Source organism: Procambarus clarkii, chromosome 6 (assembly GCF_040958095.1).
Source record: "Procambarus clarkii isolate CNS0578487 chromosome 6, FALCON_Pclarkii_2.0, whole genome shotgun sequence".
Taxonomy (NCBI): Eukaryota; Metazoa; Arthropoda; class Malacostraca; order Decapoda; family Cambaridae; genus Procambarus; species Procambarus clarkii.
The window spans coordinates 16792822-16806216 of NC_091155.1; the positions used below are offsets into that span (position 1 = coordinate 16792822).

At 42.0% G+C, this 13395-nt stretch overlaps 2 protein-coding genes across 2 annotated transcripts; both read left to right on the forward strand.

Moving 5' to 3' along the window:
• The first annotated feature begins 564 nt into the window (after positions 1 to 564).
• On the forward strand, positions 565 to 2027 carry LOC123753899 (uncharacterized). Its single transcript, XM_045735850.2, has 2 exons — positions 565 to 702; positions 1339 to 2027. Exons 1-2 carry the CDS (start codon positions 565 to 567, stop codon positions 1861 to 1863), a joined length of 663 nt encoding a protein of 220 aa, XP_045591806.2. The 3' UTR covers positions 1864 to 2027.
• Positions 2028 to 9931: 7904 nt separating this feature from the next.
• Positions 9932 to 10561, forward strand: LOC138355432 (uncharacterized). Its single transcript, XM_069310328.1, has one exon. The coding sequence runs from the start codon at positions 9932 to 9934 to the stop codon at positions 10559 to 10561; it is 630 nt and encodes a 209-aa protein (XP_069166429.1).
• The last annotated feature ends 2834 nt before the right edge of the window (positions 10562 to 13395 follow it).

Below are 13395 nucleotides of genomic sequence, written 5' to 3' on the forward strand. Positions count from 1 at the left end.
CCTCAGACGAAGGTTGAGGTCACGGTGATACTCTAAGATAATTGAGGACTTTCCTTCTTTTCTTTATGTCTTTGTTCCCCTCTCTCTGTTCCACTCTCTCTCTTTCTCTCTCTCTCTCTCTCTCTCTCTCTCTCTCTCTCTCTCTCTCTCTCTCTCTCTCTCTCTCTCTCTCTCTTTCTCTTTCTCTCTCTCTCTCTCTCTCTCTCTCTCTCTCTCTCTCTCTCTCTCTCTCTCTCTCTCTCTCTCTCTCTCTCTCTCTCTCTCTCTCTCTCTCTCTCTTTCTCTCTCTCTCTCTCTCTCTCTCTCTCTCTCTCTCTCTCTCTCTCTCTCTCTCTCTCTCTCTCTCTCTCTCTCTCTCTCTCTTTCTCTCTCTCTCTCTCTCTCTCTCTCTCTCTCTCTCTCTCTCTCTCTCTCTCTCTCTCTCTCTCTCTTTCTCTTTCTCTCTCTCTCTCTGGAGGCCATGCAGTGATGCGCGTATGTGTGTCTGTATTTTACTGTATGCGTACAAGCAAGACAGCATAACTCAGCGGCTGATAATCCATATCAGCCAGGAGCCTGAGGGCGATGGCCGTCACCCCAGGAAATAGGTCTTCAAGGGCGTCTCCAGCACCATCAAACAACTGTGGAAGAGCGTGTCATTTGCGGCTATATAAAGGGTGGGACTTGAGCTCCCTCAGCAGTACCTCTCACATCGTCACAATGGTAAGCATCGCCAACTTCTCCAGCAAAAGCAGCCAGGTCTTATGTACAGTCTTCTATGTGGGCTTCTCTAACACTAATATCGACCTGCTGGACCAAGTTCAGAGAAACAGTGAAGAAATGTTGGCTGAAAATGGAACTAATATGCTGATTAATATCGAGAATTGTTCAAAATAAAATATTGTTCTAAGCCTGCTTAGCATTATGAAGTGAAAAAAAGAGATGCACAAAGAGAGGTAGAGGGGTACAGAGAGACATAGAGATTAATCAAATAAGCATTTGGAATTCAGTTCAAATTATGATATTCAGTGTGTATGATAAAGTGCGTATCACAATTTATGAATTGAATTCCACATGCGCATGTGATAAGAAATGTTTGACTAATAAGGCTGCCGCCTCACGAATTTAGACTAATCAAAAGTTAGTTTTAAACTATTTGGAAGGAACATGTGTATTATTCCTTAAAACAAAGGTAATCTGCCTTAATATCCCGACATTTCAAAATCAATATTTTTGAAATTTGGTTATGTCAATGGTAATGTAAAAAATACTCCCAAATAATATAAACGTTTGCTTCTAAATAACAAACGCACATGAATACCCTGTAAACAAAAGTGTTTTTTCCGTAATTCTTTGCAGAAACAAGTACTGTTCGTAGCTGCGGCTGTGTTGGTCTCCCAGTGTCATGCTGAGCTGGGATATGGGTCTGGTGGCTCCGGAGGTTCTGGAGGGCTTGGATCCTTTGGAGGCGGATTTGGTGGATCTCACGGAGGAGGATTTGGAGGTTCCCATGGTGGTGGTGGTGGATTTGGTGGCTCCTCCGGTGCTCTGCAGGGCGGCTATGCTCCTCCTAGTCCAGCTTACGGAGCTCCACAAGGCACTGCTACAGGCTTCAGCGTCTTCAACCTTGGTGCTCCCATAGGCGGCTACGGTGGTGGCTCCGGGCACGGTCGTGGAGGCTCTGGTGGACTGGGAGGTGGTCTTGGCGCCGGTGGTTCTCTTGGAGGAGGCGGAGGATATGGCGGAGCTGGTTCTCTTGGCGGCTTCGGATCTGCTGGTGGTGTTGGAGGTCTTCACTCTGGTGGTGGCGGTGCTGGGGGCTTTGGTGGCTCCCACGGGGGGCTGGGTGGTCATGGCGTCGTAGGTGATACATATGGACGCTAATTGGCTCACAAATCTCGCTCTCTGACGTTATGACAAAAACTTCAACTGACATACGCTTATCATTTTAAGCACATTAATAATTTATTTAAAATATGTCAAAAGTTGTATTTTCGTGCTTCTAATGTAGTTTAAAGTGATTAAAAATAAATTATTGTATATAGTAATAGCGTCTATACTTCCTATGTTTGATAATATGGTGTTTTAAATATTTTTAAGGCAAATATTTTCAGTGAAGAATGAATATCATAGAAATTTACAGTTTTAAAGGCATACTATTAATATTAAGCTTCATTTCCTATTAGTTTTCAGTTTGTATGTACTCTAGTGATACTTCCATTACGAATTTAGCCCAAGCACTTGGGCTGGACGGTAGAGCGACGGTCTCGCTTTTTGCAGATCAGCGTTCAATCCCCGACCGTCCAAATTATTGGACACCATTCCTTTCCCTGGTCCCATCCCAAATCTTAATTCTCATTCCTTCCAAGTGCTATATAGTCTTATATAGAGGCTTAGTGCTTTCTCCTGATAATTACCTTAATCTTACCTTCCCTATGAATTTATGAAAAAAATAACATCGTCCCTCGGTTCCTATACTAACACTGAACTGAAATGCTAATAACGCCCGCGTCTCATAAATTATCATAACTCATCACACTCATGGGGAAGGGGGGAGGGTGATGAGACTTGTAGAGCTAAGCTGATGGAAGAATTACGGGCTCACCATAGCCCGTGCTACATGAACACTTCGTCCTGAGTAGTTAAATCTGAAACAACAACAACAAATGATGGAAGAACGGACAAACACTTCACGAGGCAGAAACAAATGGGCAAAGTTTCTTTCACCCTGAATGCCCCTGTTACCTAGTAGTAAATAGGTACCTGGGTGTTAGTCAGCTGTCACAGGCTGCTTCCTGGGGGTGGAGGCCTGGTCGAGGACCGGGCCGCGGGGACACTAAAGCCCCGAAATCATCTCAAGAAAACCTCAAGGCAACATAACGCAAGAGGAATGAGAGATGATCCACGATCAACACTAGACTGGTGGTTACACAATATGAGGCACATGTCGAGGTACATAATGTGTTAAATGTCCAATGGAGCTAGCGACCACTGTGCTATTGTGAATGGCTGTTGCTTGGACCAAGTTATCATCTTAGGTATGCTCTTAAGTATATAATTACACTTAGGAATATGAGGGGGGGGGGGTTCACACCGAAATTACAAACGTAGTAACTGCTTGAAGTTGAGGTCATATCTGTAAGAAGGGTGTTGGAAGAAAGAAAATTGGAAAGGAGAGATAATGAAATGTATAACCCACTAATGTGTGGAGCCACGGAGCGGTTCATGCCACGCACGAATTTGATGGACGAGTAAAGTAAGGTAAACACTCAGTTTAATAATCAATGGACGGAAAAGCGACAATAAAGTGTGTGAAATACTCCAAAAATAAATTTCTTAAGGTCTTTACAAAAGGATCTCTGTGGCGACTGAAGTTTCGAGTAGAAAGCTAGCTAGAAGAAACAGTATATGAGGTCAAAGATTACCTGAAGGAACTAGATGGGGCATAACATAAAAGAGCACATTCAATATCACCACAGCTGATGAAAGAGTTTGAATATATATATTTTGCGATCTGATAACTAAAATTGTAAATATAAATCTCGAGACAGGAGATCTTTCAGAATTCGTGCAATGGCAAACGAAGTCCAAATATTACAAAAAAAAATCAACCCGCTCTCGCACAAAACAGCACATATATGACTTATTGCTTATAGTTACTATTTCGCTTATAAATAAGTATGTATGTGACATAGTCCAAGTCATATTTATTTTCAAGGCACTATTCCTCTCAGTTTTATTAAACAATAGAGATTTTATAGAAAATTTAACAATATCCTGAGTTAAGGTACAATTACCGAAAATCCACACAAGCCTGCATATCCTGAGTTACTTTACAATTTATTGAAATATTTTAGTTTTGTTTTATTATTTTTATAAAACGGTAATATCAAATAGGTATAGGTTCAGTATTAATTGTAATATCTTAACATACTGAGAAACTTAGGTTTGGTTCTGGTTTTCTATTCAGCATTTCAAGGTAAACTCAAATATTCACAATCTTGAGGTTATCTTGAGGTTATCTTGAGATGATTTCGGGGCTTAGTGTCCCCGCGGCCCGGTCCTCGACCAGGCCTCCACCCCCAGGAAGCAGCCCGTGACAGCTGACTAACACCCAGGTACCTATTTTACTGCTAGGTAAAAGAAACTTTGCCCATTGTGACATACAATAAATTAGTATGTCACATATGAACTTATTCATAAGCAAGATATTGACTATAAGCAAGGTTGGAAAAAATAAGACAGACAGGAGGCCCTAAATTATAGACCATTGTCTCCTAGTGGTTACCTTGTGTGGATTTCGGTAATGAACGTTCCCGAGGACCAGTCTCTGACCAGGCTTCCTAGTTGATGATCTGGTCAACCAGGCTGTTGGACGCGGCTGCTTGCAGCAGCAGCCTAAAGCTGCAATAATGATTGTCTCTACACGAATATTCTGTGTAAAGTGTTGGAGAATATAATCAGGTGTTAATAATCGAATACCTTGAGAGGATAAACTTTGTAACTTGATATCTCCAAGAAAATCTTCGGAGCAAGGGAGGAGACACGGCTTAAGACACGCATTTGGGAGCTACCTCGGACGCTTTTTCGACCCCCACTCTGTTCCAAAAATGTTTGAACAGAGTGGGGGGTTTTCAAACTTGACCAAATTCTATGATAACGTTCCTAAAATACAACAAAAGCAAGGCTGTTTAGACGGTACCTTTCTAAATTCTCAAAAAACATTCATACTGCTGTTCGCGAAAAGCTGATGTCCAAGTTTTGGACATCAGTTTTTATGATGTCTGATGGACTGACAAGCTTTAATATCTTGGAAAATGCCGAACTGGATAATAATGACAATAATTCATTGTGTTGTGGAACAGGCAGCCAGAGTGTATTCACCTAGTTGTGCTTGTGGGGGTTGAGCTCTGTTCTTTCGGCACGCCTCTCAACTGTCAATCAACTGTTTCTAACTACTACTACTAACTACTTTTTTTCCCCCAACACCACACACACACACACACACACACCAGAAGCAACCCGTGACAGCTGACTAACTCCCTGGTACCTATTTACTGCTAGGTAACAGGGGCATAGGGTGAAAGAAACTCTGCCCATTGTTTCTCGCCGGCGCCCGGGATCGAAACCGGGACCACTGGATCACGTGAACAGCGTGCTGTCCGCTCGGCCACCGGCCTCCATGTATTCATACACGTTAGGCTTATATCGAGGTTCCCCCCCCCCCCATCCCACCAAGGTCGAATTATTGACCCCGCCCAGGATGCAACACCACGACAAGCTAATTCCTGAGTACCTACTTACTGCCAGGTGAACATACGCGTTAGGTGACGGGAAATGAGCCCAATCATTTCTGTCCCGCCCGGGGATTCGAACCCGGAGTTCTTGATTGTGAGTCGAGAATGAACCTGACTGTACTACAAGGACTGTACTACCGGATAAGGGAGTATCTGTGGTATAGAAAACAAAGGGTCCTGTTCAGAGAAAAAGCGTCGAGCTGTAGGGATTTGACAAATTGTGAGATTCCCCAAGGTTCGGTCCTGGGACCACTGCCGTTTCAGTTTTAGGTGACTGACCTACCCATGGAGTGAATTTGCGCATGTCAGTGTTTACAGAACAAAATTGCATAAAACGACAGGAAAAATATTTCACAAACTTCTGGATTGGGCAAACAAATGATTGTAGGAGTTCAACTTACAATCTTGCAATTGTAAGATTGTCTCACGTTCAGTGTGATGAACATGAGGAACTGATAAATGAAACCATAAAAAATTTGCATTAGGCAATTGCACGAATCTGAAATAAGCAGATTTGAGTGAATATAATTCCAGCACTTACACCAGAAACTAACACATAACAGTATGACGTCTGCATGATATGAGAGGCTTGTAAATATTGGAACATGTAAAATCTATATTATGATTATCTAAAGATCACTTATACAAACCATGAGAGACCTGTACCGGCATGAAACCCGCACCTCTGAATGCACAAACTGAAAACTTAAGAAGTGCAATGTTTACAACAAAAAACATTTTGTTTCAAAACTAATAGTGTAAAGTTACGAGACTAGATTAATGAAATTAAATCTTACATCCTATAGTATAAAAGAATCAGAAGGGATATGATCACAACATACACGAAACGGCTTTAAATCTGAGAGAAATTAGAACACAGAATTTATCAAATTAGTGTTGTGGGGGGTAGAAATAGCTACTCTATTCCTTTGAGATGTATTTCTTTCTTGTCTCAATAAATATAATTGAACTTGAACTAATTAGTGTTGTGGAAGCCTCCTCCATCTACATCTTTAAAGTCAGAGTTGACAAAATTCGAACCACAGGATAAATATATTCCAACGTAACATATATGACACGCTATTAATTAGACGCGCCAAGAACTAGACCTCACTTTCCTGTAGTCACTGTTAGATAAACACATCTATGGTGGATGCCGAGATGTGGTTTCCAGTCCTATTAAGAAGCTATACGTCCTCCTACCCCGATGATGGAGATTGAAATGGCTGTCTCGCCATAACAAGGAAGATTGATATTTGTCCTCAACCCACTGTGAAGGAGACTGGTGCCCCTAATCCCAATGAATAGGACTGGAGGAAGGAGGAAAATTAGATCTTCCTCCTACTCATAGGAGGAAAATTAAGTCCTCTTCTACCTTACGAGAGAGAAACATTCCAATACTACGAATGGGACTGGAAACCCTGACCCCTACGTGTGGATAAAGAGCCAGACTTCCACAGGAAAACAGGAAGAGAAAAGTGAAATCACAACATGCGATTATGTCTGCATTTCCACTTTGGTAGGAAAGGGTGGGGGTGGGTGTGGAGCAGGTGGAGTTAGTGTAGGGTGGATGTGGAGCAGGTGGAGCTAGTCTAGGGTGGGTGTGGAGCAGGTGAAGCTAGTGTAGAGTGGGTGTGGAGCAGGTGGAGTTAGTGTAGGGTGGATGTTGAGCAGGTGGAGTTAGTGTAGGGTGGATGTGGAGCAGGTGGAGTTAGTGTAGGGTGGATGTTGAGCAGGTGGAGTTAGTGTAGGGTGGATGTGGAGCAGGTGAAGTTAATGTAGGGTTGGTGTGGAGCAGATGGAGTTAGTGTAGGGAGGATGTAGGGTAGGGAAAGTGGATGTATGGAAGGGAAGGTGGGTGTGTGGAATAGAAGGTGGATGTGTTGAATGGGAGGTGGATGCTGAAGGGGAGATGGATGTGTGGAAGGGGAGGTGGATGTGTAGGGATGGAAAGGTGGATGTGTGAAAGGGGAGGCTGGATGCGTGGAAGGGGAGGTGGATCTGTGAAAGGGGTTACCGTAGAGTGTAATTTGTGTTCCTCAAAGTACATGTGTGCGATTTGTTTTAAAATATTTTTTGTCCATATGTTGAGCACAGGAGTGTTTCTGTGTGAACTCACCTAGTTGTGTTTGCGGTGGTTGAGCTTCGGCTCTTTGTTCCTGCCTCTCAACTGTCAACCAAATGGTGTACAGGTTCCTGAGCCTATTGGGCTCTATCATAACTATATCTGAAACTCCGTATGGAGACTACCTCCACCACGGCACTGCCTAGTGAATTCTATTTGTTTCCATCTGCGTCCCCTTGTACGAGTACCACCCGTGTTAAATAATCTGTCTTTATCAACACTGTTAATTCTCATGGAAATTTTTGTATGTGGTGATCATGTCTTCTCGAAATCTTCTGTCTTCCAGTGAGATGAGGTGCATTACACGCAACCTTTCCTGGAAACTCATACCTCGTAGTTCTGGAAATAGTCAAGTGGCAGATCTATAAACCCTCTCCAACTTCGTTTTATGCTTGACAAGGTACATGCTGGAGCTGCATACTCCACGATTGGTCTGACATATGTGGTATACATTGTTCTAAATGATTCCTTACTCAAATTTCTAAAGACAGTTCTGATGTAAGTCAGCCTTGCATACGCCGCTGATGATATTCTTTTTATGTGGGCTTCAGGAAACAGGTTCAGAGTGATACCAACTCCTAGATCCTTCTCTCTGTCCATATTATGGAGGACCTCGTCTCCCATTTGGTACTTTGCTTGTGCCTATTTACGTGTGTTTGAGCTTATGAATCAGAGAGTATCGTGTATTCTTCCCCAGAAGCTTGGTACAAGAGATGGGTTCCGGAAATGCTTTTCATCAAAAATGCTAATTAAGATTCAGAAAATAACTTTCAGTTATTACTTTAATTTTCCCTGCTCATAAGAAGGAAATATTAAGTAAAATATTAGGTACATTATGCAGAAAGCAGAATCAAATATCTTTGGCTGCACTATCTTTATCTGTATTGTCTGCACCCTATTTGGCTGCACTATCTTTATCTGTATTATCTGCACCCTCTTTAGCTTCACTATCTTTGTCTGCATGTCTTTGGCTGCAATATTTGTATCTGTAATATCTTTAGATGTACTAAGCATATTCTACGAGCAAAATGTACCCTCACATGAATCAGAAAAATGGTGACCACTTTGCAAGAAAGACACAGGAAGTTGATTTATTATATCTGACCACCACTAAACTGTTGAATTGAATTAGTCGTTTAATCTATATTTTCTCTCTCTCTGCTTCACGAAGACCTGCATTATAGGGATTTTCAGATTATTGATCTTAGTTCCATATCATACCTGATGACGGCCTTGGTGCGTGAGAGTGGAGGTCTTGACCCCTGGTTTGGGGTCCTACGTGTGCCACATACTAGAGGCAAAAATAGCGCCCCCCATTTGAGGGTATATAAGAAGGGAGACTTGCCTCTCCTTCCTGGTAGTAAGTCCCTTAACTCCAAGATGGTAAGCAATTCCACTGTCCGTTGTTGACTTGCGCTAACAAGTGCATGTGCTCCTGATGTTCAGGGGCCAGATTCACGAAAGCACTTACGCAAGCACTTACGAACCTGTCCATCTTTTCTCAATCTTTGGCGGCTTTGTTTCCAAATATTAAACAGTTAATGAGCTCCGAAGCACCAGGAGGCTGTTTATAACAATAACAGCAGTTGATTGGGAGGTTTTCATGCCTGTAAACTGTTTAATAAATGCAACCAAAGGCGTCAACGATTGAGGAAAGATGTACACGTTCGTAAGTGCTTGCGTAACTGCTTTCGTGAATCTGGCCCCTGACTTGTCGTGGGTGACTGTGAAGGCAAAACTTATTTGTAAAGAGTAGCTAAGAAAGGTCTAATGTATAGTAAATATAGATATAGATCACTCATTCTGAAGATGTATTAATATACGAAAGTACTTAAGGAAATTCCTGTTTTAATTTTCCTCCGCGGTCTGACACTGTCACATTTGTAATCACGTGTTTATTTTCGTGATATACACACATAGATATAGATGTTGACCAGACCACTCACTAGAAGATGAAGAGGAGGCGATGTTTCGGTCCGTCCTGGACCATTATCAAGTCGATTGTCCAGGTCCACAACATTGGACCGAAACAATGGATAATGGTCCAGGACGGACCGAAACGTCGTCGTTTCTTAATCTTCTAGTGTGTGTGGTCTGGTTATCATATCTTCAGCCACGTTATTGTGACTCATCGTCTGCATAGATATAGATAAACAGTATGATCAATATCAAATGTGCATTGGTGAATTGTTGCTTAAATTCCTAAGCAAGCCACAGTGAGTATAAATCACTATGAGTGTGAGACAAAGAGAATTGTACACAGTGACGTAGATTTGCTTTCCCACGGCGACCTTGCGTTCGGGAAGGCTTGTCTGTCAAATAATTCTAACCCTGAGGAAATGTCTTTGGCCACGTTTCCAACCCGGAACCTCAATATAGAAGGCTAGTGATGTAATCGCTTGGTCAGCGCTCATGCTATTTTGAACTCAAGTGCATATCACATGTTAAATTGATTTAATTAATATTTTATGGGGGAAAAAGGAGTATATTGGGGAAAATATTTTGGAAAAATGATATGTATAGAGTTAAAATGTTGGAAAATGATTTGAATAAAGTTCTTACGTCTTCCTTGTTGCAGAAGCTTGTAGTAATTGCAGCTGCTTCCTTGCTGGTGTGTCAGTGTCAAGCTGAAGTGGCATACGGGTCTGGCGGCCTCATCGGCTCCGGAGCACTAGGTTCCCTTGGTGATGCTGGACTTGGTGGCTTTGGTGATCCACTTGGTGCTGGACTTGGAGGTGGCCTTAAAGGATCCTTCGGAGCTGGACTTGGAGGTGGGCTCAAAGGTTCCCTTGGTGCTGGACTTGGAGGCTCAGCTGGAGTACTGAAAGGAGGCCATGGCGTTGCGACAGGCTACAGCGTCTTCAACCTTGGTGCTCCCCTGGCGGGCTACGGTGGAGGCTCCGTACTGGGCCATGGTGGACCCCTTGGTCTGGGCGCCAGTGGCCACGGCGCTGGTGGCCATGGAAGAGGTCTGGGCGCCGGTGGCCTCCTTGGTGGCCATGGAAGTGGCCTTGGCGTCGGTGGTGCTCTTGGATTAGGACCTGCAAAGGATTTGGGAGGCTTTCCCGGAGATGTTGGAGGTTCTCTTGGTACCGTGGGTCCGGTGGGTGCTGTCAGCCCTGGAGGCCTGGGTATCATAGGTGGAGGGTATGGTCGCTAACATGTGCTCCACCACCCTTCACTGACAACATTACAGGCACCACAACTCCCACACATATGTTCATATTTTCAAATCGTCATATTTATTATAATATATAAATGTATATAGTTCTTATATATAAACAAATTATTATTTCAACGAATAAAATGTATTTAATAACAATATTATATTCTTCCATAATTGTTGTATAAATCCTCAGTTTCTATAAAGAGAATGCTTGTCTACTCGAGGGCAAATGCTGAGGTTCTCTTCAAACTTTGCAGTGTGACTGGTGATTGGTTGGGGTTGGTCATAGTAGGGTCGAGGGGGGGGGGTAGATTTTCATGGCCTCCCATTTCCATGAAATGGTAAATGATGCCAATTTCCAACCTTGCGAATTACCAGACCTTCCTCATTAAGATTTATTCGGCAAACTGCATTATTTGCTAATGTTTTTCTACTGTTTCTTATTGATAAAGACAGTGTATAATAAAGGTGGTTGTAATAAGAAATGAAGAGTAGTGTAAAACAGAGAAGCTGGTAGAGGATAGGGGAATGTAGTGAAGGATAGGGGGATGGTAGTGAGGGGTTGGGAAGGTAGTGAAGAATAGAGAAGGTAGGGAAGAGGTGGAAAGATTGTGAAGCGTTAAAGAGGTGTTGAAGGGACGGCGGTGGAGGATAGGGAATGTAGCGATAATGATGATACCATATAAGTTTGCTTTTTGGTGCCTGGTTAGTGAAGATCGTTACAATGATACAGGTGGTTGGTAGTTAGAATGATTGTCGTGAAAAATAAAACTCTCCAGCATGACTCGCCTCTCATGCTGCTGGTCACGTGTTCGAGGGCTCTAATATTACTCTTCACAGTATCATGGTTGACAATTTATAAGACTCGGTTGTGGATCACCTAATTATTCAGTGCTCAAGCGGTAGCCCAGGGAAGGCTTAAAGTTCCAGTTTGGGCAGCAGTTTCGTGCCTCTGAAATTCTTCCCAATTGTGGCTAGCTCGTGGCTCAGTCGATAGATCACTAGTCTCTCATGCTGAGATCGCGTATTCGTGGCTCCTATTGCCCTGGCGAATAAAATATTACTATAAAGACATTACATATATATATATCTATATATATAGATATATATATATGTGAGTTTTCAGTTATATATATATATATATATATATATATATATATATATATATATATATATATATATATAAATATATATATGCAAACAAGCCTGAATGGTCCCCAGGACTATATACAACTGAAAACTCACACCCCAGAAGTGACTCGAACCAATACTGCCATGAGCAACGCAACTGGTATGTACAGGGACGCCTTAATCCGCTTGACCATCACGACCGGACATAAGGAAGTGATAGCCTAAGCTATTTGAACCACTTCCCTGCCGGAACTCGGATAGTAATCTTGGGCATAGCATTTTATCAAATCACCTCATTCTTTGGGGCAACACGTGAGGAACACAAATGCAAACAAGCCTGAATGGTCCCCAGGACTATATACAACTGAATATATAGTTGTATATAGTCCTGGGGACTATATATATATATATATATATATATATATATATATATATATATATATATATATATATATATATATATATATATATATATATATATATATATATATATATATATGTCGTACCAAGTAGCCAGAACGCACTTCTCTGCCTACTATGCAATGCCCGATATGCCTAATAGGCCGAGTGATTTTCTTTGTTTTCAATAAATTCTTTTCGATTAGTTTATTTGAATAATTATTATTATATTATATTTGGAACATAAATTATTGACTTAGTTGTGTTAGTTTTTTTTACCGTCACAGACGTGACATCTATATAGTATGTATATAAAAACCTGCTCGGATGCGAATGGAACGTTGTGTGAAATTTTCAAAGCAATCGGTGAAGAACTTTTGGAGATTAGCGTTAATGCAGAAAAGAACATTTCCATTTTTATTTATATAGATGGATTAAATTTGATCAAAATAGACAGAGTGGTGATTAGAGACTTGCAGCATAAATAATATATGAACAAATAGCTATAACTACAACCCCACGAGTAACTACCCTCACAACCCTTACAACACCACGAATAACTACCATCATCTGGCATCAGGTACCTGCGTAAAAATGTCGTCAACGAACATACAGTATATTGTATGTTGACGATATTTTTGCGTAGGTTCCTGATGTCAGATGTCTGCAGCAGCTGAAGGAGGCATTTGAGCGGAATTCTGTGTTGAGTTTCACTTACGAGATGGAGAATAATGGGAAGCTGCCCTTTCTGGATGTAACAGTCACGGATAGGAATGGAGGCTTCCACACTGCAGTCTACACTAAGGAAACAAACATAGGAATGTGCCTCAATGCCAATAGTGACTGCCCAGACAGGTACAAGAGGAGTGTTGTCAATGCTTACGTCGACCATGCTCTCAGCCACAGCTCAGGATGGAAGTAAGTCGATGAAGAACTCTGTAGGGTAAGGCAGGCCCTAGTCAACAAAAGATGTATAAAGAGAGGTGAAACGCCATGCAACCTCTGAAGAGTCAACCAACACAACACTTGTACCCCCTATGAGACTATTTTACAGGAACTTCTTTTCGATGGCTCATAAAACAGAGGAAAGGGTCCTGAAAGATATTGTTGATAGGAACGTTATCCCTATAGACAAAAATTTGAAAATGCAATTGACAATTTACTATAAAACCAAAAAAACGGCCAATCTACTCATGAAAAACTCTCCAGACACCAAGCAGAACGCGTTGACGGAAACCAACGTCGTCTGTGCCTTTAAATGCCCACTTGGGGACTGTAAGCCCCAAAGAACTCAGTAT

Bases quoted from the DNA above. Each gene is read 5' to 3' on its own strand.
- LOC138355432 (XM_069310328.1), top strand. From the start codon at position 9,932: ATGTTGGAAAATGATTTGAATAAAGTTCTTACGTCTTCCTTGTTGCAG.
- LOC123753899 (XM_045735850.2), top strand. From the start codon at position 565: ATGGCCGTCACCCCAGGAAATAGGTCTTCAAGGGCGTCTCCAGCACCA. The intron at 703-1,338 runs GTAAGCATCGCC...AATTCTTTGCAG, and splicing joins CCTCTCACATCGTCACAATG to AAACAAGTACTGTTCGTAGC.